Source organism: Neodiprion pinetum, chromosome 7, assembly GCF_021155775.2.
Source record: "Neodiprion pinetum isolate iyNeoPine1 chromosome 7, iyNeoPine1.2, whole genome shotgun sequence".
In the NCBI taxonomy this organism is placed as follows: domain Eukaryota; kingdom Metazoa; phylum Arthropoda; class Insecta; order Hymenoptera; family Diprionidae; genus Neodiprion; species Neodiprion pinetum.
In genome coordinates, this window is record NC_060238.1 from 14,395,030 (window position 1) to 14,415,715 (window position 20,686).

At 37.1% G+C, this 20,686-nt stretch overlaps 2 protein-coding genes across 2 annotated transcripts; both read left to right on the forward strand.

The window, feature by feature from the left end:
• Nucleotides 1-5,286: 5,286 nt before the first annotated feature.
• On the forward strand, nt 5,287-10,111 carry LOC124223268 (uncharacterized). The gene is made up of 6 exons (XM_069137837.1): nt 5,287-5,323; nt 5,430-5,501; nt 5,899-6,140; nt 9,422-9,581; nt 9,665-9,764; nt 9,862-10,111. Exons 3-6 carry the CDS (start codon nt 6,063-6,065, stop codon nt 9,908-9,910), a joined length of 387 nt encoding a protein of 128 aa, XP_068993938.1. The 5' UTR covers nt 5,287-5,323; nt 5,430-5,501; nt 5,899-6,062; the 3' UTR covers nt 9,911-10,111.
• Nucleotides 10,112-16,980: 6,869 nt separating this feature from the next.
• LOC138191300 (uncharacterized) lies at nt 16,981-20,162 on the forward strand. Its single transcript, XM_069137944.1, has 2 exons — nt 16,981-17,860; nt 19,711-20,162. The coding sequence occupies exons 1-2, from the start codon at nt 16,981-16,983 to the stop codon at nt 20,160-20,162; spliced, it is 1,332 nt and encodes a 443-aa protein (XP_068994045.1).
• The last annotated feature ends 524 nt before the right edge of the window (nt 20,163-20,686 follow it).

Here is a 20,686-nt window from a genome sequence, read left to right on the forward strand (position 1 = left end):
CAGTCAGCGACCAGCCTGAATCCTTTTCCTGGAAATCTTCCACATTTTTCAACAAACGCTCCGTCGCGTTTTCGATGAACCATTCGTTGATATCCGTTGTCTGAAGGATGATTTCATTTCTCGTATTAAAAAATTTGATCTCTTCCACCGTGCGATCATCTTTTCTAACTTCAAATTTACAAGCCAGGATAACGTTCGCTTTCAAGCTCCTGTCTTTCCTCAGAGCGTTTTTTAGTCTCGTCACAGCTAGTACCTTTGCGTCTTCTAGAAATCTCTCCACATCTTTATGCTTCAAATTGACGATGGATCCAGTTCGAATTTTCCTCTCGAAAGCTGATTCCAAATCTTCCTACCGTACTCGATCGCTTCTTCGTCGGCTTCGTAATTCGTCACCCACTTTTTGAAATTGTTCAAATTCGACTGTCAACGATTTCAGAATTCCGATTGTAGTCAAAATTCTTGTCTTCTCCCCGATCGTTGAGGCGTCGTTGCGCAAGATTTTATTCAAAAGCCTGATATTTTGGGTTCCGAATCGAATCCAATTTGCAATTTCTGCCGGCGACGATTTTTCCGATAAAATCTTGAACGCCGTTTCCATAATATCGATCAATCTCAAACACTTCGCGGATTCCATCTTGAGCTTTTTCCTCACGTATACTTGACAAGTTGTGACCTAATAATCGTTTGCTGTGATGAGCGTTTTTTTATAGGGCAGCTGTACGGATGTTTGTGTATGCGCGCGCACCTTTTAGCATTCCCTGAGTGATAGTAACCCAACACCGCAGATCCATGGCTTTGAATGTACCGCGGCTATAGGTCGACCTTGCACGCTGGTCTTGACTGAACCCGTTCAAAATTCATCGTTGAGTTCACACCGTAGTTACAAGCCAAAAAATGTCACGTGTTTGATATCAAACCGACATCCGAATAAGTGAAACACAATTCTCGGAACTATTAATTTTGGAATGTCACGTGGGTGATAACGTGAGAAGAAATGTGAGGTGGTAGACGTTACACATCAGCAGTCCTACCCCGGGAAAGGAATTCGGAATGGTTCATGTTACACATCAGCAGTCCTATCGTGGAAGAAGAATGCGGGACGGTACAAAAGTTCTCGCCCCCGCTGCGCCCTCTACCGTTGGCAGGCGAGCACTACAGACCTTCAGTCGGTAAGATTGTCGGTAAAACAGCACGATTTTGACCCTCGATCGATACAACTGTCGGTAAGGTTGCACGGTTCTGACCTCAAGCCGGTACGGCAGACTGTGACGTCATTGCGGAAAAGGGTTTGCGTCTGGGCTGCGCGGAGCGGAAAAGGGTTTGAGTCTGGGGAGAATGTATAGGCGGACTGGTCGGCTTGGTCGGTAAGTGTCGGTAACAGGAATCTTCGTGTAGAACCCGCCTTGCTATACTACTTACTGTTCCATATCACTAATACCAACGAACCCAACTCCAAGTGTGAGAATCTTGTAACCAGATCGTTCAAAGAACCGTCCAACTATCCAAAATTCCCCTAGATGGTACATAACAAAAAGAATCATTACTTCGAGTTCAAAACCATATCACGAGATTCTTGCACTACCAAGAACTATAATATTATCAGTTCAGTACTATAATTGACTAGCACCATTATATCCAATAGTTATACAACACTTGACAATGCCATTCGTGAACACGGCGCTTAGAGCCGCATTATGGGCAACCTACGCTTTACTATACCCACACGGCACGAAATATGTCAGAAATATTTCCGAAATGTTATAACATTTCAGATTCATTACATAATTTCAGGAATATTTCTGAAATGCTTCTGAAATATGTCAATTGCAATATAACATTCCCAACATTTCGGAAACCTTTCAGAAATATTTCAAATGCAATATAACATCACTGGTACCTTCGAAACGTTTCAGAAATATTTCAAATGCAATATAACATTTTCGATATTAAAAATATATTTCAGAAATATTTCAAATGTAATATAACATTTTCGATATTATAAATATATTTCAGAAATATTTCAAATGCAATATAACATTTTTGATATTATAAATATATTTCAGAAATATTTCAAATGCAATATAACATTCTCGATATTATAATTACATTTCAGAAATATTCCAAGCGCAATATAACATCACCGGTACTTTCGAATTGTTTCAGAAATATTTCAAATGCAATATAACATTTTCGATATTATAAATACATTTCAGAAATATTCTAAGCGCAATATATCATCACCGGTACTTTCGAAACGTTTCAGAAATATTTCAAATGCAATATAACATCACTGGTACCTTCGAAACGTTTCAGAAATATTTCAAATGCAATATAACATTTTTGATATTATAAATATATTTAAGAAATATTTCAAGCGCAATACAACATCACCCGAACTTTCGAAACGTTTCAGTAATATTTCCGTTTATGTGTGTATACATAAGTATTTTTCATAAAATTTGTCATTTTTCAAATTTTCCATAATGGACACGTGCATGAAGTTTTTCAATATTTATACCTTTCATAAAGTTATGGATCTTTAATAATTATGCATACTGAGCTACGTCCAGTCAAAAAGACCGAAGTGAAGACTTTTTGACGGAATACGAATTGGGCGTCATAATTCTCATTTGTCTTGTTGAATCTACCAATTTTCTCGAACAATATCTCTTAAGGGACAACACCACTGTGACGGCTTCAAAAAATAGATTTTTTGAAAACCATCTAGAAAAATCTAGATTATGTGTAATAGGAATGTGTTTTTCACCGTTTTTTTATTACAGAGATTCGAAATAACGGTTACACACCATGAGAGGGCACTTAAATGATAATAATTACATAACTTGCTACTTATTTTAAAATAAAAACACATTCTTGAAACTTCACTTATCGCTTTGAGCAGGCCTTGTGAAGGTACAGTATTTTTTTCAGATTCTCCAATCGTGTTCTACATCGTGAAAATGACTAAAATAACGCTGCGACGCCACCGCGGGGTAGCGGTGGACGGCAACCGGCCGCCCGCCATTACGTAGAGACTCGGCGCGCCGCAATTTCATGCGCATCGACACCTTTAATGATTTTTAACTCGAAAACGAAAAAAAACACCCCTCTGGAATTAATTCACAGGTTGTAGTACAGTTCAAGGAACATGTCAGAATTTAAAAAAAATTTTGTGATCGTGTCAGTCACTGTTTTAAAAATCTTTGAAAAATTAATTGTTGAATAAACAATTGATAACAACTTTTTTTCACCATTTCGTATTTTTTTTTGAATTTTATGGAGCTTTCCGCGTAATTTGAGAAAAAAAATATATTGTATCTAATGTTTTGCCAAAGTTATGAATTTTTGAAAAAAATGGGAGTCTAATTTGTTATTGTTAATAAAAAGTCGAATTTTGCATTATGAGATTCGCGCTTTGGCACAAAAATCTAACTCCTCCCACACAATCCACATGCCAAATTAAAAAAATATCTGAGACATGACTGATCCGGTTGACGCGGAATAGCCCATAATTGCCTTATGCAGTATTAATTTATGCATATTCCGATATTCGTATAGTGTCGCGATTTATTGATAAAGGCTAATTTTAATTTATACCAAATTGTTGATCAATTGAACCTTGAAGATACGACGAACGTTATCAAACTTCGGTTTACTTTTCACTAGTCAATTACTGATTGAGGCCTGTATATTCAGAACTGTACGTTTTTAACATTTTAACTATAATTATTATAGGATATTATTATGCATTATAATTATTTTTCACGCTATACATATAGACGGGCCCTAATGAAACACTTAGTGTATCTCGCTGGCCCAAATAGAACAAGGCTATTTCATAAAAAGCTGTATAAGGCATGTACAGTGCTCTGTATATACGTTAGAGTGTCCCAAAAAAACCGACTATTTTTTTTTTTTCAAAGAACATTGAAAAATCGTCAGAGTATCTCTAGAAAATGACCCTGTGAAAATATAAGCTCTTAATATTAATATTTAGAGGTGGCGATTTGTAATTTTCTATTTCCCATTTAAATAACATGGGAAAATTTTTTTTTGAACTTTGGAATTTTGTGATGGGATAACGAGCTACTTCATAAGTATGACAAAATCAGGTCTTATAGGAAATTTGATGCTCTACAAAAAAGGTCTGATTGACATTTTGCGTAAATCCAGTTGTTTCAAAAATATCGAGCCTCAAACTTCGGACTGTTTGAAATTATGCTTTTTTTGTTCGTAAATACAACAAAAATTAATTTATATGTATTATAAACCCAGAATCATCAACTGAACAATAAATATATGCATATATTTGACGGAATGCAGATCCGAAATTATTAATAATTTGACAAATGATAATTTTTATTGATTTTTTTTAGGTAAGTAAATATTTTTCGCTAAAAATCAATAAAAATTATCATTTGTCAAATTATTAATAATTTCGGATCTGCATTCCGTCAAATATATGCATATATTTATTGTTCAGTTGATGATTCTGGGTTTATAATACATATAAATTAATTTTTGTTGTATTTACGAACAAAAAAAGCATAATTTTAAACAGTCCAAAGTTTGAGGCTCGATATTTTTGAAACGGCTGGATTTACGCAAAATGTCAATCAGACCTTTTTTGTAGAGCATCAAATTTCCTATAAGACCTGATTTTGTCATACTTATGAAGTAGCTCGTTATCCCATCACAAAATTCCAAAGTTCAAAAAAAAATTTTCCCATGTTATTTAAATGGGAAATAGAAAATTACAAATCGCTACCTCTAAATATTAATATTAAGAGCTTATATTTTCACAGGGTCATTGTCTAGAGATACTCTGACGATTTTTCAATGTTCTTTGAAAAAAAAAAAATAGTCGGTTTTTTTGGGACACTCTAATATACGTCCTATGTCAGCTTCAGTTTTATGCACATTCCTATCATTGTTGATTATAAAATAGCAGAATATACTCTCACAATATACTCTTCTGCTTATACGTGACGCAACACAAAAACTGAAGCTCATGCAGGATGCTTCCGATTTAGAGAATTTTGCAACGGAAGAGAGTTTGAAAAAGTCGAGATCTAAGCGCCATCGAATATTGCCTATCTCTCCGGAGACATCTGAGGATGAGGAAGTGGCTGTGCCTAAGCCGACAGAAGACGCAGCCAACAACAATAAGAAAAAAGCTACATGTGGAAATGGGGAAAAAACGATGAACTTGCCAATAAAACCGGTTGATTTTGTTACTATCACAGAAGCAAGAAGAATTGATAATGTTGAGGCGCAGGTTACAAATCATTTTTGCCATCCAAGAGTGTGAATTCACAAGTTGGTAAGGATGTATGACTGTGAACCATGGTTTTATTTCATCCATCGCTTTTACATTTTTGTGTAAAAAATTGTGTAAATACTTTTCCCTAAACATCTAATACTTATAGGAAGGGGGTTGGCGAGTAACAAAGGCATGCAGCGTCCAGCCAAAGAAAACAAAGAAACTATTATTCTAGAAGGTAAATGTATATCTACTAATGAATAGTTGACGTAGCAATGGCAGGTGGATGGTCATTGAATTAAGATTATGTTACGAATTAAATAGCTTCTTCAATTAAATTTGTTTTGTAAAGAGCAAGCCCTGTATTCCAGGTACCCTATATTATTGAACAGGTTAGATTAGTTTTGTGTAGATTCGATTTTCCACAGTCTCTCTGTAGTTTCTTAGTTGCAAAAGGTTCCCTACGTATATCTATATTTCCATTACAGACCATAAATATCTTTTCTAAGACTTAAACTATCATAGTCTATAAACTTGTGGAGTCCCCTGTCAAAGATTTATATTTTATTTGCATATATTGTCCAGTCGAATATATGTTCACCCAAATTTATATAAATACGATTTGTTCGTTTCAGACTTCCATAGAGAGCTACTAATCACTATTAGCAAAAGTTACCACACGACCCAAGAGGTCGAATAACGACTCAAGTTCATCGAAGACTCACTAAAAGCAAAGGAGTTACACCTTCCAGGGGCTCAAAATAACGGTCATGGTGCGGACGGAGACGCACTTGAAGCTATGTTGCCATTGGGGACTCTTCTAGAATTTGATGAATTCGATAATAAATTGCGAGAAAAGGAATTTGCATCACGAGTGGTAAGAGAATCTGTTATCATTTGGAAATTGTACTCGTTTTACAAAATTAGTCCTGCACAAATAATTGTGTTTCAGGAACGAAAATGCCCAAATAGTTTGAAAAATTGCCAGCAATACCTGCTTTGAGGGGTTTCATCCCTTATCAAATTTAGTACACCACTTCGTTCATCTTTCGTCAATTTTAGAAAACCCTCAAAACCTTTTTAAATCCTGTGAAATCTCCTGAAATTATTTGAGATCATTTGAGGTCCGTTGAAATCTCTTTGTATCTTCAAAAATCTTTTTTTGCAACCTTCTGAAATCTGATGTTTCTTGAAATTTGTTGAAATCTTTTTTAATCGTAAAATTCCAAAATTGATGAGTTGATACAACCCATTGTCTTGCACATTATTGGCTCTAGAATTTCGCTAATTTGAAATCAAAGTGACAAATGCAAAATGTATGCAATTAAATTCATGGTATATATGATCAAATATGTAGCATACAGTGTTGATTTAATATACAATAAGCTTCCACTAATGATGGAGAATTTTAAACTATCATAACCATTCTCCATCTGAGTGCAATGAAGAATATACGTATAAATACGGTAAATTCTAGTGCTTGGCGTTCCCTAGCTAACATCCAGCAGGTACAACAGGCAACGACTAAACAAACTATTTCATATTTCAGGTTAAGGTAGATAATGGCGTTTCAAAAGAAAAATTGTGTGCAACAGTAAGCGATTTTATAATTATAATACATCGTCTGTGCACGGCTTGTATGTATTGTAACGTTTCGCGGTTATGGGGTCCGAAGGACTAAAGTAACCGCTACTATTGTGAGTGTCTTTGCTCGAGTTGGAAGTTGTTATTGATGAATTTAGTAAATCGGAGCTCTCCTCATGTAGGTAAAGAAAGAATGAGTCTGCCAATTGAAGAAAACCTGGGCTATGTTAGCTATAGAGTGTTCGTGGAGTCGGACAGGATTCGCCTGCCAGAACCACCTTGCAATAGACTTGGGTTTTTTAGTCCGAAGCTACGTGTCTTGCAGACTCGGGCAGAATACCAGAGGTGCACTATCGTTAGTTACGGAATCAGGTAAACAGATTACCGTCCCTGCTTTCCTGAGATCGGACTTAAGCACCTGCGTACCAAAGCCGTTCGTTTTAATCGCGAATTTATCATGATGTTGATTTATCCCAGGCCAAGGCGCGAGCCGTGGCTGTCTCTCGGACTTGGGATCACCACCAGGGAGAGCCGGACACAGGTTTTACCCAGTACTGTCAAACTGACTGTTTATCCAAAGCTGTTCCCTGCCTTTAGTATCCCCAATTGATTGGCCTCAACAATTTGGTTTATCAGACAAGGATGCAGTAGATGTAGTTACGAAAGAATTCTTCAAGTTATATTTACAATAAACAAAATGGTTTAACAAAACAGGAGTAAAGAAAATAGTAATGTTAACAGGGAAGAAACAACTGAAAATAACTAAGAGTACAATCGCTGCTAAAAGCGATTGAAAAGAATTAAATCTAAATACAAAGAATATTACAGACAAAAGAAAAATAAAGAAATAAGAACTCAAGTTTTATAGGCTGCGGTCAATCAGTATACCGTACGAGAATTTAAAAGAGTTAAGTTTAGAGTTGAGTATGCGAAGGTCGTTATAAGTTTTCGGTTCGGATTTCAATATTCGAAGATTTGGTTGGTTGAAAGTAGATTGAGTAGACTGCTTTAGTTCTAAGCTCAAGATTTGGTTTCTGATAATTTATGTCTCCTAGAGAGAACAGTGAAATTTCACAGAGTTAAAGTTTGAAGTTAAAGAGAGTCAGCTGAGCATTTTGCTTCAGTGCTCGAAGAATGAGTGATAAGTGGAACAGCTGTGCGCTTTGCTACAGGTCTGAACTTGTAATCGAAGAGTATTTAATAATCTCAATAGAGTCAGTTGGGCGCTTTGCCTCAATTGCTCGAAGAAGTTAAATATTGGGTGGAACAGCTGGGCGCTTTGCTATAGGTCTGAACACTAGGTCGTCGTTCGTGCTCAGTTTTATACCTGTCAGGCCTATTGTCTAGGAATTATTCCCGCCGTTCGGTCCTGGTCCGTCGTGCTGTCCTCACGCCGCTCGCTGGTGTGGGTGATCATGAGATACAGCTGGTTGTATGTAATGGTCATACTCGGCTGACCGTTACAGTATTGTATGTTATTGCTATAGATGTTTGAACAAGTACTTTCTTCCAGGAAATATTCTGCATACCTTGATTCTGAGGCTGACTATAATTGAGGGGGTTGGTGCAAAAAGGATATACGTGATAGACAAAAACGTCCTTTTTTATATTTTGATACTCTTTCTACATTAAGCCCCTCACTATATAAACCTGTATTCAATATTCCAGACCTATAATTCTACAGTATAGATTATATGATTTATTGGATTGTTCTATTCAATGAAAAGATTCAGAAAGAACCAAGATTTTCATTTGAGAAGTATTACAGATTAGGAGTATAAAGAATATTTGATTGAACAAGAATATTGATTAAATCCTGAATCCTAATTAATCCAATTAATTCGGTCATCTGCATCGGATATACAGATACAGGGTTTCTACTTAACCCGAAAATCAATGAAATCGGTGAAGTCAGGGAATTCAACCGGAATATATACCTACATTGTGAAAAACAGCAACTATGCTGCACATTTTGTACAGTGCGCGAGTAATAATCATTTGTACACAGCAGTAATTGTTGATACATACTGAGGCTCACATGAATAAAAATTTGTAACAAAGTAAATTGGCATTAAAATATTTTTGAACAAAGTTTTACGGCTATAATCATCAAACAAATTAGAGAAGTTTTTTATACTTCCGAAAATTTCAGGAAATTTCTGTTTTAGGTTAGACTAGACACCCTGTATAATCGGCAAGAGCTTTATTCTGGTTAATCACATACTGATCAAAATAATGATTACATATATTGCCCCTCGACAAACTAAATTCTCCACTCATATTATACTAAATTAATAGCACGCAATTATAACTCTTATTATGTTCTATTTTGTCCTGGATTACCGATCTGCACGCATTAATACAATTTGAAAACATCTTAACTGTATAAATTTATATACTGGTTGCTAATCTAAATGGTGAGGGAATCCTATAGTGAAAATGTAAGGTGACAATGGGAATTGTTGTGATTTTTCCATTCGGCTTGCAATATTTTTTTGACTAGTGCATAATTTACAATCACTATAATATGTGGTATGAAATAATTTACTATATTTTCTCAATATATGTTTTTAGGTACACTTTATGAAAACTCTTGGCGGAAAAGACACCCATGATTTTTTATTCAATGCCTTGAAACGCTGCCTCAGTAATTCCGTTGCCAAAGAGTACAGTATGGATAGCAAAAAAAAAAAGAAACCGCTGAGACCGACATATTTTTTGAGAACCATGCTCGGTGAGAATTTGCGCTATATGTTGGAATAATATAATTGTTTCAAAAAAATATAGTTCTTAACTGAAAATTATTATTTTCTCCAGAAGCTGCAAAGATGCATAGGGCTGAATCTGATGAAGATCTCGCCATAAAAATTATAAGCTCCTGGCTCGCTGGAGCCAAATTGAGATTCGACAGAGAAACGTACGACAAATAAAAAATCTTCTTTACTGTGAACGACTACCTAAGCATATGTTGAAGGGTATAATTCAAACCTGGGATTTTTTTTTTTTTTGCACAGCGCCAAACTGGGAGTGATTGAACCAGAACAAGAACAACGTGCGGATTGAGAGTATATGACAAAACGTAACATTTCTTCGTAAATATGGTGTATAGCAAAAGACTGCCCTGTATTAGCTTAATTATTATAACCTTTATTTTCATATGCATTATTGATTTAAAAATAATTTAATTATTATAATATTATAATAATAAGTTTAAATCGAGAAAAAACTATACTTATTTTCATGTATATTTTAAAAAAAGCGTTCGGTTCACGACTTTACATTTCGTACTATACGTGCTTAACGTATATTCTTCTATAATAATTAAGCTGATACAGGGCAGTCTTTTGCTATACAACATATTTACTAGTATAGTAGTAACTATACGTAGTAACATTTACTACGTGTATTACGTAACATTTCTTCGTAAATATTGTGTAGAGCAAAAGACTGCCCTATATCAGCTTAATTATTATAGCCTATATTTTCATATGCATTATTGTTTCCAAAATAATATAAACATAATAATATAGTAATAAGTTTATATTGAGAAAAAGACTATACTTACTTTCACGTATATTTCGAAAGAAGCCTTTGGTTCACGACTTTACATTTCGTACTACGCACTAGTATAGTATGTGTAGTAACATTTACTACGTGTGTTACGTAACATTTCTTTGTAAATATTGTGTAAAGCAAAAAACTGCCCTACATCAGCTCAATTATTGAAACCTATATTTTCATATGCATTATTGTTCCCAAAATAATATAATTATAATAATATAACGATAAGTTTATATTGAGAAAAAGACTATACTTACTTTCACGTATATTTCAAAAGAAGCCTTCGATTCACGACTTAATATGGACATGAGTCTGTACGATTTTATAATATATTTGAAAATAAATAACTTTGTAAGATACCTATATAATTAATCATTTTACTCAGATTCAGGACTTTCTTCATTACCTGAAAGATTTTTGAAATGTATTGTGGAATATATCAGAAACATTTTCACTATATCTTTCGGAAATGTTTCAGCAATATATCAGTCACCATTTTCAGATATATCGCTGAAAAATTTCCGAAATATATCGCGGAAATATTTCTGACATATTACCGAAATGTTTCTGACATATTTTTGACATATGTCAGCTATAAAACGTTAGTTATATATGCGGACATGGACATATTTCTGAAATGTTGCAATGGAATATAACATGTTTCTGATGAGACATTTCTGAAATATATTGCGGAAATATTTCTGAAACATTTCTGAAACATATTGTGCTGTGTGGGTATAGCTTTGAAAACAGATAAGACTGTAATACAATAGATGTATAATCAATACAATATAGAGCTGAACGTATTGCTGTAATAATCCATAAAACCAGTGTGAGAGTAAAAAATCACCGTGTCAAGCCGGACTCGGCATTGGAGACAAGGATTAGGTGGGAGAGGAAATTCGCTTTAACCAGGGACTCTACGAGAAGACGCCGAAAGAACAACAGTGACTCAATACCTCATAGTCCTCATTTCATTTCGTTTTTGGCAATTTTGCAACGTACCTTCCAATTCAATCAATGAATTCCAGCAAAATTTTCTTCTAAAATAGGTCAAAACGTACTAAATTTATGGAGTTCATAACAACGAACAGTGAAAAGCCATCTACGAACACGTAATTTGTGTAACGAAAACTGCGGAACCGACTACGGCAATGATAAAAAGAAATATACGTTAAGTAAAACAAACAAAAAGGAGAACTATGAATTAACTGTTTTATGCAAGAAGAAGACTAGTTATAGACGCATTAGGATGAAAATACATTTTATAATGAGCATTCTATGCATAAAAGGCGTATTGTTATCTTGTGAATGAATGGATTGATGAAGAATGATTTGAAATGATCAATATTTGCAATTTTGTTCATACAATCATACACCCCTGGTTTATTTACTTGTTAAACAAATAAACGCGTTTTTGATTCTCATGTACACCTCATCTGTGCAATTAAGCAAGATCCTAACTTACAATAAATTTTGTCACATTTATTCTGAATATCAATTAAATAAATGATTCATTAAATATACAAAAGTTGTTAAAATAAATCTGCACACCAGTGACTACGAAGTCTCCAGAACCATGAATACAAATCATCTAGCATAAACTATAGAATTCTTTTCGAAACGCCGTACTGTGCCTGAGGCAAACGTACACTTGAGGACAATGAATCTGAGACGGATAATTTTTCACACTAGACAGTTACGTTGGCAACGCAGAGAAACCTACAGCGTCACAGTCACCCGAGCGCAAAACAAACTCAATGTCAATAAACGTAACATAACCCATGACCGTTGAATCAAGTTGAAAGCAAGTGACCTAAATTGCATACGTAGTAACGCTGTATAGCTAGCAACCAACACACCAGAATGATCCCCAGAAATCTCCCAAAGTCAATAATTTTAACAAAAATACTGATTGTAAAAAAAAACCATTCACACACGAATAAATCCTAGAACAACGACTATTTAATATTTAACACCTAATTCTTTCAGCCAGACAGCAATATGGATTTCGATGAGAATTATAAGTAAAATACCTTGCAAAGATTGCAATGATGCAATTTTCGAATGGATATCAATATTAATCAAGCAACTATTATATCCCATAGATAAGTCATTATACTTTCAGTTAGTTGATAAAACATATAAATATTCAATAACACCTCAGTAAGTTGGTATATTGTAAACTCAAAACATATTGAAGCTCAACGACCTTGAGAAATCCTACGCTACAAAATAAGACTAACACAACACAATATGAATCATCGAAACTCATACGCATTCCGACAGTCACACCGCCACATAACCCTATAGATCTGCTCGAGCTTTAATTACTGCCGTCGACGGAAGAAGCGTTATTGAACCACAAAAAACTAGAGGAAGGGATTAGAAGAACATGGCTACCAGTCCCTGTAAATCAGACCACCACGCGTCAAAACGCTCTCTTGGATCGTGCCCTCAGACTTGATATCTTGTTCTCTATTAATTCTGGTGTCATAATCATTTTACTTTCTTGCATTTAAACTTCCTCTGTTACCAGTTATGAAACGTCCATTTTGTATAACGCTTTCGTGGCTCGCACCACAGGTTCCACCTGTACTCTTCCTTCACCTAATCTTTCGGTACTCAACCATTTGCATACTATGCTACGTATTCAAAAGCAGTCTTAAAATTCTGAACCAATATTCTTTGTCGCGCAACCAGATATTCCATTTTCTTGAGAACGTAGTTCTGGCCGAACAACCAGCGATTATTTCATACTAACTCTGAAATGATTACAATCCGACATTTGGTATTCTGTAAACAGTTTATTGAAAGAATGAATACATTAAAGTATATTTCAAGTAGTTCTGAATAAAATTAATGCCTGATCGTAGCGGAGTAACACCTCAACAGAGTTCGACGTTTTAAAAGTACGTGCACACAATTATTAATCACCTATCAGAAATCAATCCGGTTTGTCCGATGCGGGCGATTAAATCAAGTTGTCCAGTACATTTTAATGCTTACTCGGTATTTGGAGACCTAAAACAACTGATTATGCGTCCAACTGTATTTTCGTCAACATATTCCAGTGACTCATTTCTGAAAATTTCTGGTAGCCAGTAGTTACCTAACAAACGACCTGGAGTAAACGTGAAGTTTATTCTCACATCGAAATCCACAACCCTTCATAATTCATCGAGTTTAAATGCTTACCAAGGTCGACAGAAAAATGAATCATTCTTATCCAGTTCTTTTGAAGACATAATTTAATCTAATTAATGATCAATCAAACGAAAATCGGAAGATAAACAAAAGGGTACGTCTTGTCACGAAAAAAGAGGAAACAAAAGAGAATTATGGATTATCAGTCAATTATGGTGTAAGAGGAAATCGACTTTGAGTTCTGAAATCTAAGACGAAACATGGTGTGAAAGATCGTGGCACCAACTAATCTATCTATGTTTAAAGTTGGATTCTTACCGCGAAAGGGATTTTAAATTGTAGAATAATTACACAGGGGATCGTTTGGTACTGCATATATCTTTATTTCGTGAGTTTGGTCTTGTCTGTCCGTGTCCACTGCCCAGTCTCAACTGGCCGCTCGGACACCTACACACACCCCAGCACTCACAATGCAACCTGTGCGGAGTGTGTATTTACGTCCGTCACCACTACGTACTTATCTTACATTTATACATACTCATCTCCTAATCAGGGATATCACACAAAGGTGTGACAATTAAGTCATGATATAAGTTACTCGAATTTTCTGTGTCAGATCTGAGGTTGTCCGAATATTTTTCCTGAACAATGTTGCACATTACAAGGACTAGCCTTTTTTATAATCTTTTTCGCGTCAAAAAATAGTTCGTGACCCAAGGATTGATAACCATGTAGGGATTCGTCGGTTGGGTTCAATAAATGACATAATGTCCATTAGGCATTGTCGTTTGTATTATGCGACGTTTCGGCGGGCCCTGCCTGCCGTCTTCAGGCTTATTTAGGAAGAAAAACTTTTCTATTCATCTTAGAGAGTTTTTCCCTCATTTTTCTTATCTTGTTTGTATTGACGTTGAACTGTTGTCTAGGGCAGGGCCCGTCAAACGTCGCATAATACAAACAATAATGCTTAATGGACATCAAGTTATTTATTGACCTCAACCGACGAATCCCTAAATGATTATGTTTAATATGTTGATACAGAGATACATTCTCGATCTCCACGTGGATGAACAAGGTAATTATTGGAAATGAATCTCAGAAATAACGATAACGCTTCAATATAGAAGACTCGGAGTTCGCCCGAGAGGGGGAGACGAAATGGGTAAAAAAAAAGAAAAAAAGAAAAACGGGATTAGTAAAGTGTGATTGTGGGGGGGAGGGGCGAGAAGAACAAGAACAATCGGTAAAAGATTATGTTGAAAGAATGTAAATTCGAAAAACTGGTGATTTCGAAAAATTAACGACGGAGCCAGGAATCGAACCTGGCGTCTAGAGATGCTTGACCGGAAGTTTACTCCACCAGACCGCCTAGCCGCCCTGACTCTGTTGCCGTTAATTTCTCTCATCACCAGTGAGTTCGAATTTGTTTCCCTGTGCCCGGTTTATGTGTGAATAAGAAGTTTCTTCTCTGCAAGCACTGTGTATAAGGAGACTCTAATGTGTAGATGTTGTGTTTACCCTTTTTTTTCGAATTTACATTCTTTCAACAAATATTCTTCTTATTCACACATTAGAAACTTCTTATTCACACATAAACCGGGCACAGGAAAACAAATTTGAACTTACTGGTGATGAGAGATATTAACGACAACAGGGTCAGGGCGGCTAGGTGGTCTAGTGGAGTGAGGCTTCGGTCAAGCATCTCTAGACGTCAGGTTCGATTCCTGGCTCCGTCGTTAATTTTTCGAAATCACCAATTTTTTGAATTTACATTCTCTCAACAAATATTTTTCTCGTAGATAAACGATTTGCACATCCGCATATCATTCATTAGACGGCATTACTTGTCTTACGTGGCTTCTCATCGGAAGCGAGGATTCAAAAAGGATAAACACAACATCTACACATTCGAGTCTCCTTTTACACAGTGCTTGCAGAGAAGAAACTTCTTATTCACGGTAAAAGATTATGTTTGTGAGGGATGAGTAGTGTAGATACGAGAGTTCCAACTCATAAAATGGTGGCGTACCGGCAAAGTACCCCGATTCCTACCTTACCGACAGTCGGTATGTTACCACCGCGATAGTGAGCCTCACCCATGATATTGTTACTGGCTGTTCACATAGATGGCGCCATCAATATTTTCACCCGATTTTACCGACATACAGTTCGACAATGAATTATTTGCTTAGTCAGATGAGCAGCCATTTCGATTTTTGCTTAGTCAGATGAGCAGACATTTCAAATTTTTTATTGTTAGATGGCACACAATCACCTCGGAATTTTTATCTCTGATCTTACCGACAGTTGGCGTTACCGGGTGTTGCCGCAGGTTTGTCGTATGTGGCGCCCCCACCGCATTATCGGTCAATCAATATTCCACCGATCGACTCTGCGTAATGTTTCCAATGCTCGCCGCAGGATATCTACTTTTCTTCACTAGCCACGTTGTCAAACACCAGTTTCTGCACGAGGGATTTTTCAAATGCGACAGAAGTTTCAAACAGCTATTCGAATTTGTCACGAAAGGAGACACGCTCACCCTCCACCGAGCAAAAACCAATCTGCCAACCGTTTGTGGGGTGTACACTACGTGATGTGCAGGCAAAAATGTAACGCGGCAACAGTATAAGCTGGGAAAATTTTCTCAAGAGCACGCTACCTGCTTTTTTTAAGACCGATTTTTTTCTCGTTGCATGTCCCACGCTAATATGGTTGAGGTGTGCAGGCTTAGACCTGTTCGCCATAAAAAGTCATAAATCCCAAAAACGGTATGTACACAAACCACCTGGTCAAGAATAGGCAAGACCAGATTTTTCTCCCCTCAAACGCCGGTCACTACCCGCTTTTTCGTTGACGGATTTTCCCATGACAAGCCCTACGCTGATTAGGGTTGGGGTGTGTAGGCTCAGACTTGTTTGTCATGAAAATTTTTCATTCTTTGATGGTGGGTCGTGGTACAAAGCTTCGACCCCCCACCACCACACTCAAATTCTTGCGATCTATCGACATATATTAGCTCATTGCATCCAATGAAGACTCGTCAGTCTCACACGATACGTGCAAGTTGAAAGTTGTACAAAGTTCTGCTTATATTAACATTAAAGTCATGGCCGCCGAAACATACTCGAATCTCGTCAAGATGATGGAGAATGCGTAAAATTTGTTGGGTGAACTGCATCCTGAGCGGGAGAATGACGATATCTTGAAGCACTGGATTGACGTTGAAACGGAAAATCTTCAATTGCTACGGGATGTTTACAAGCGTCCGAGAACGAGCTTAGAAGCAAAACTGCACTGCAACTCTCTCTGCAACGACTCTGCAAATTCAACATGCAATCACACTTATGCAATCCTCCGTAGCGAAGATTTAGCAACAGCTGCGGCAGCGATAGCAGCAGTGGCAGCAGCAGCACACTGTGGTAATGGGCGCTAATAACGGCAGTCCTGCGGGCGTACAGTGGGACGATGTCAATAGTGCTTCTGCCAGCCGGATCCGAACGGGGGTTGTCACAAATCTCAGGAATAGGAATTTGGGGGCCTTTCTGGACGACGCGCAGCGGGTTATCGTTGAGCGATTGAGGCTGGTACTACGCGAGGAGGGAAATATGAAGGGTAACCTCACATTATCGTGCAAATATGAAAATACAAAGCACGACGGGATCGCGGAAGAAGTTGAAAGCTTCAACACCTCCAACACCTCGATACTCCCCTCGAGCGATATAGACGATTGGTTCACACACGCAAGGAACGATCTGCTTGTAAAGGTTGAAGATTTTGAAAAACGCGATTCTGGGTGGAGCATGATCGAGATCCTCAATACTACTGTTAACATCAACCGGTATCAGCCTCTCGCTGCGGGGCTTTCGATATTCGTTGAGCTGCCCAAGGATATTCAGCGGAAGAGAGCGGTGGTGAACGTGAAAAACGATGACGAAAGATGCCTTCTCTGGTCCATCACTGCAGCCGTTCACTCAGTCAACACCAACACCGATAGGACTCACCACTATCGTCGGTATATCTCCGAGTTTAACTGTACAGGTATCACATTCCCTGCTACTCTACATGATGTGAAACAGTTAGAGAAATTGAATAATTTGCTAATCAATGTAAACGGTGAAGAATCTCAAATTTTTACACATCATGCAAAATCGGAAAAAAGCGACATCGGGCCAATTTATTTGAGTGAAAATTTGCATAGCGTAAACGTTAACACGATTCTTCTTCTAATGCTTGAAAGTAATGACTGCCACGAAAATGATATGGCTTGCGAGTTCAAATCAAGATTCCACATTGCTTGGATTTGTAATATTTTTACTCTTGAATTTTTATTGTTCGGACACGTGTCTATAATTTTATTTTTTTTTCATTATTTACATAAACGTTTGAACAACAAATAAATCCTTGTCATACCGTTCCACACACACACACTCATACAAACATCCGCACATTCAACATTCACAATATTCAAAATTGATAATTTTGATTTTGTGAGCTCAAACGAAAATAAGCTTCTAAATTTGAACAGATTCTTTTTATCTTTTAATTGCGATGAGATCCCTCGTTGGCTCCTCACCCCGGAATCCAGAATTGATAAGTGGTCCACGACGTTAGAATTTACTCATTTCGATTGATCAGATCAAAATAAGGCCGATGCTGAGTAAATAGGTCGTAGTCCGCGATGTGTTCTCTCCAACGGATCCGGGGCGAAAGAGAGCGAATTCACCAGCCGTCTGGTCAGCTCGCCGATATTTGGGAGAAGGGATTATCGATGATTTTCGAGAAATTCCTTCCATCTAGGTTTTCCAACAGGGCGCGACGATTCAAACGAAGAAGACCATTACAGATTGAAGATCTTCCCCGATTGGTGAGCAAACAATTGTCTGATCATAATGGTCAGCTATTTTTATGTGACAGATGTTTGTGTCACTTTACCGTGAAACACGCCTACGACAACCATCGACAAAATTGCATTATGTTAAATAAAGTACGCATGGAATTTCCCAAGTCTAAAAATTCAACATTTTAAAATTTTCAAAACAAAGGTACCGACCCATTTGTCGTTTACGCCGATCTAGAATGTATATTAGTCTGTACCGGTTGATGAATTACAGAATCACGTCTCAAACCGTAAAACACATAAATTTTAAAAGCATGTCCCGCACAGTATAGCATACTATTGTTGAGAGATATAAATTCGAACAATTTCTGATTTCGAAAAATGAAAGACGGAGCCAGGAATCGAACCTGGCGTCTACAGATGGTTAGCCGGAGCCTTACTCCACTAGACCACTTAGCCGCCCTGACTCTTTTGTCGTTAATTTCTCTGATCACTGTTCGAGTTTAATTTTCATGAGCCGTGATATATGTGTGAATTCGAGTTTATTTTTCTGTTTGAGCACTGATATATGTAAGAATCTATGTAGATGGAGAATGTTTACATTTTCGATTCTTGCTTCGGATATGAAGTCAATTAAGACGGACAAGCCATCTAATAATATATATGCGGATATGCATATCGTTATTACGAGAATATATTTGTTGAGAGATATAAATTCGAACAATTTCTGATCTTGAAAAATTAACGACGGAGCCAGGAATCGAACCTGGCGTCTAGAGATGCTTGACCGGACCCTTACTCCACCAGACCACCTAGCCACCGTGACTCTGTTGTCGTTAATTTCTCTCTTCACCAGTGAGTTCAAATTTGTTTTCTTGTGCTTGGTATGTGTAAATAGAACGTTTTCGTCTCTTGAGCACCCGATGTAAGATTGTATGTAGATGAATGTATACATGTTGCAATCTTACGCTTCCGATGGGAAGCCACGCAAGACGGGTAAAGCCGTCTTATAAATGAAATAGCGGATGTGCATATCATTAATTACGAGAGATTATGGAGAATGTGCGAAATCACAAAGATGTTAAATTAGTCTCAAAATGGAAAGGAAGAGGTGGTGCGAGAACGCTTATTGCCCGAGCGAACTATTACAGCTGCACCGTATTTGACGCTGATATGGTCACCATTGAAATGAATCGAGTCAAAGTTCACTTCGCTAAGCCTATATACATTGGCGCCGCAATTCTTAATCTATCCAAAATTATTCTCTACGATTTTCACTATAATTATATTAAAACCAACTTTTCGAACAAACAAGCTAAATTGATGTACACCGACACCGACGACAGCCTTATTCATCAATTCAATGTGCCTAATATCTATGATATCATCAAGCGTGATGTCGACGCAATGTTGGACACTTCTGACTGTCCTTCAGACAACGTGTACGGTATTCCGCTGAAAAAGAAGAAACGTCTTGGTCTGATGAAGGATGAGAACAACGGAAAAATTATCACCGAGTTCATCGGATTACGAGCGAAACTGTACACATTTACCACCATGGGTGAGGACGAAACGAAACACATCAACGAGATCAAAGTATGCGAACGTGCTAAGGGTGTCAAAAGTTCAACGTTGAACACAATCACGTTTGACGATTATAAGCGCTGTCTGTTAGCCTATGAAGAGTCGGCCCGTCCTCAATGCTTAATACATAGCAAAAAGCATCAAGTTAGCGCCATCGTTCAGAAAAAATTGTATCTGAGTTAGCAAGATGACAAGCCGCAATTAATACCTGGGCAGACCGACACCGTACCTTGAGGGTTTGTCGCCGCCCTTCAATAGCTATGGGATAGAACTGAGGGCATAGAACCATTGTAAATATTTACGTTTGATGCCTCGGACGATTCACTATTAGGCGGAGACGTTTTGCCAATAATACGATATTGAACAGATTTGAAGTTTCAAATGTGAATTCATATACTTAACAATTATTTATTTATTGTTGATATATTGTGCAACTATTCATATTCATTCGTTTACCACATTAAAAAAGTTTTCAGAAAATGAAAAAAAGTTTTCAGAAATTTTTTTTCCCATTTGATTAACGTGTCACCTCCTCCAGACTTCATATTTCTTTTCCACACTCTTAGTTACCTTACGCTCTGTAGTCTGCCCTTATCGTCGGCGAGTCAGCAGATTTTTCTCAAACTCGCGGTGAGCTTGCCTCCTACATCCCGCTGAACTCCGCAGATCCATCCTAGCGCTCAAGCGAGACACATATCCCTCTAAAG

Coding starts and splice junctions, on each gene's coding strand:
- LOC124223268 (XM_069137837.1), top strand. CDS start 6,063: ATGTTGCCATTGGGGACTCTTCTAGAATTTGATGAATTCGATAATAAA. Junction 9,582..9,664: donor TTTTTTGAGAACCATGCTCG/GTGAGAATTTGC, acceptor TATTTTCTCCAG/AAGCTGCAAAGATGCATAGG. Junction 9,765..9,861: donor TTGAGATTCGACAGAGAAAC/GTACGACAAATA, acceptor TTTTTTGCACAG/CGCCAAACTGGGAGTGATTG.
- LOC138191300 (XM_069137944.1), top strand. CDS start 16,981: ATGGGCGCTAATAACGGCAGTCCTGCGGGCGTACAGTGGGACGATGTC. Junction 17,861..19,710: donor ATTCCACATTGCTTGGATTT/GTAATATTTTTA, acceptor CGAACAAACAAG/CTAAATTGATGTACACCGAC.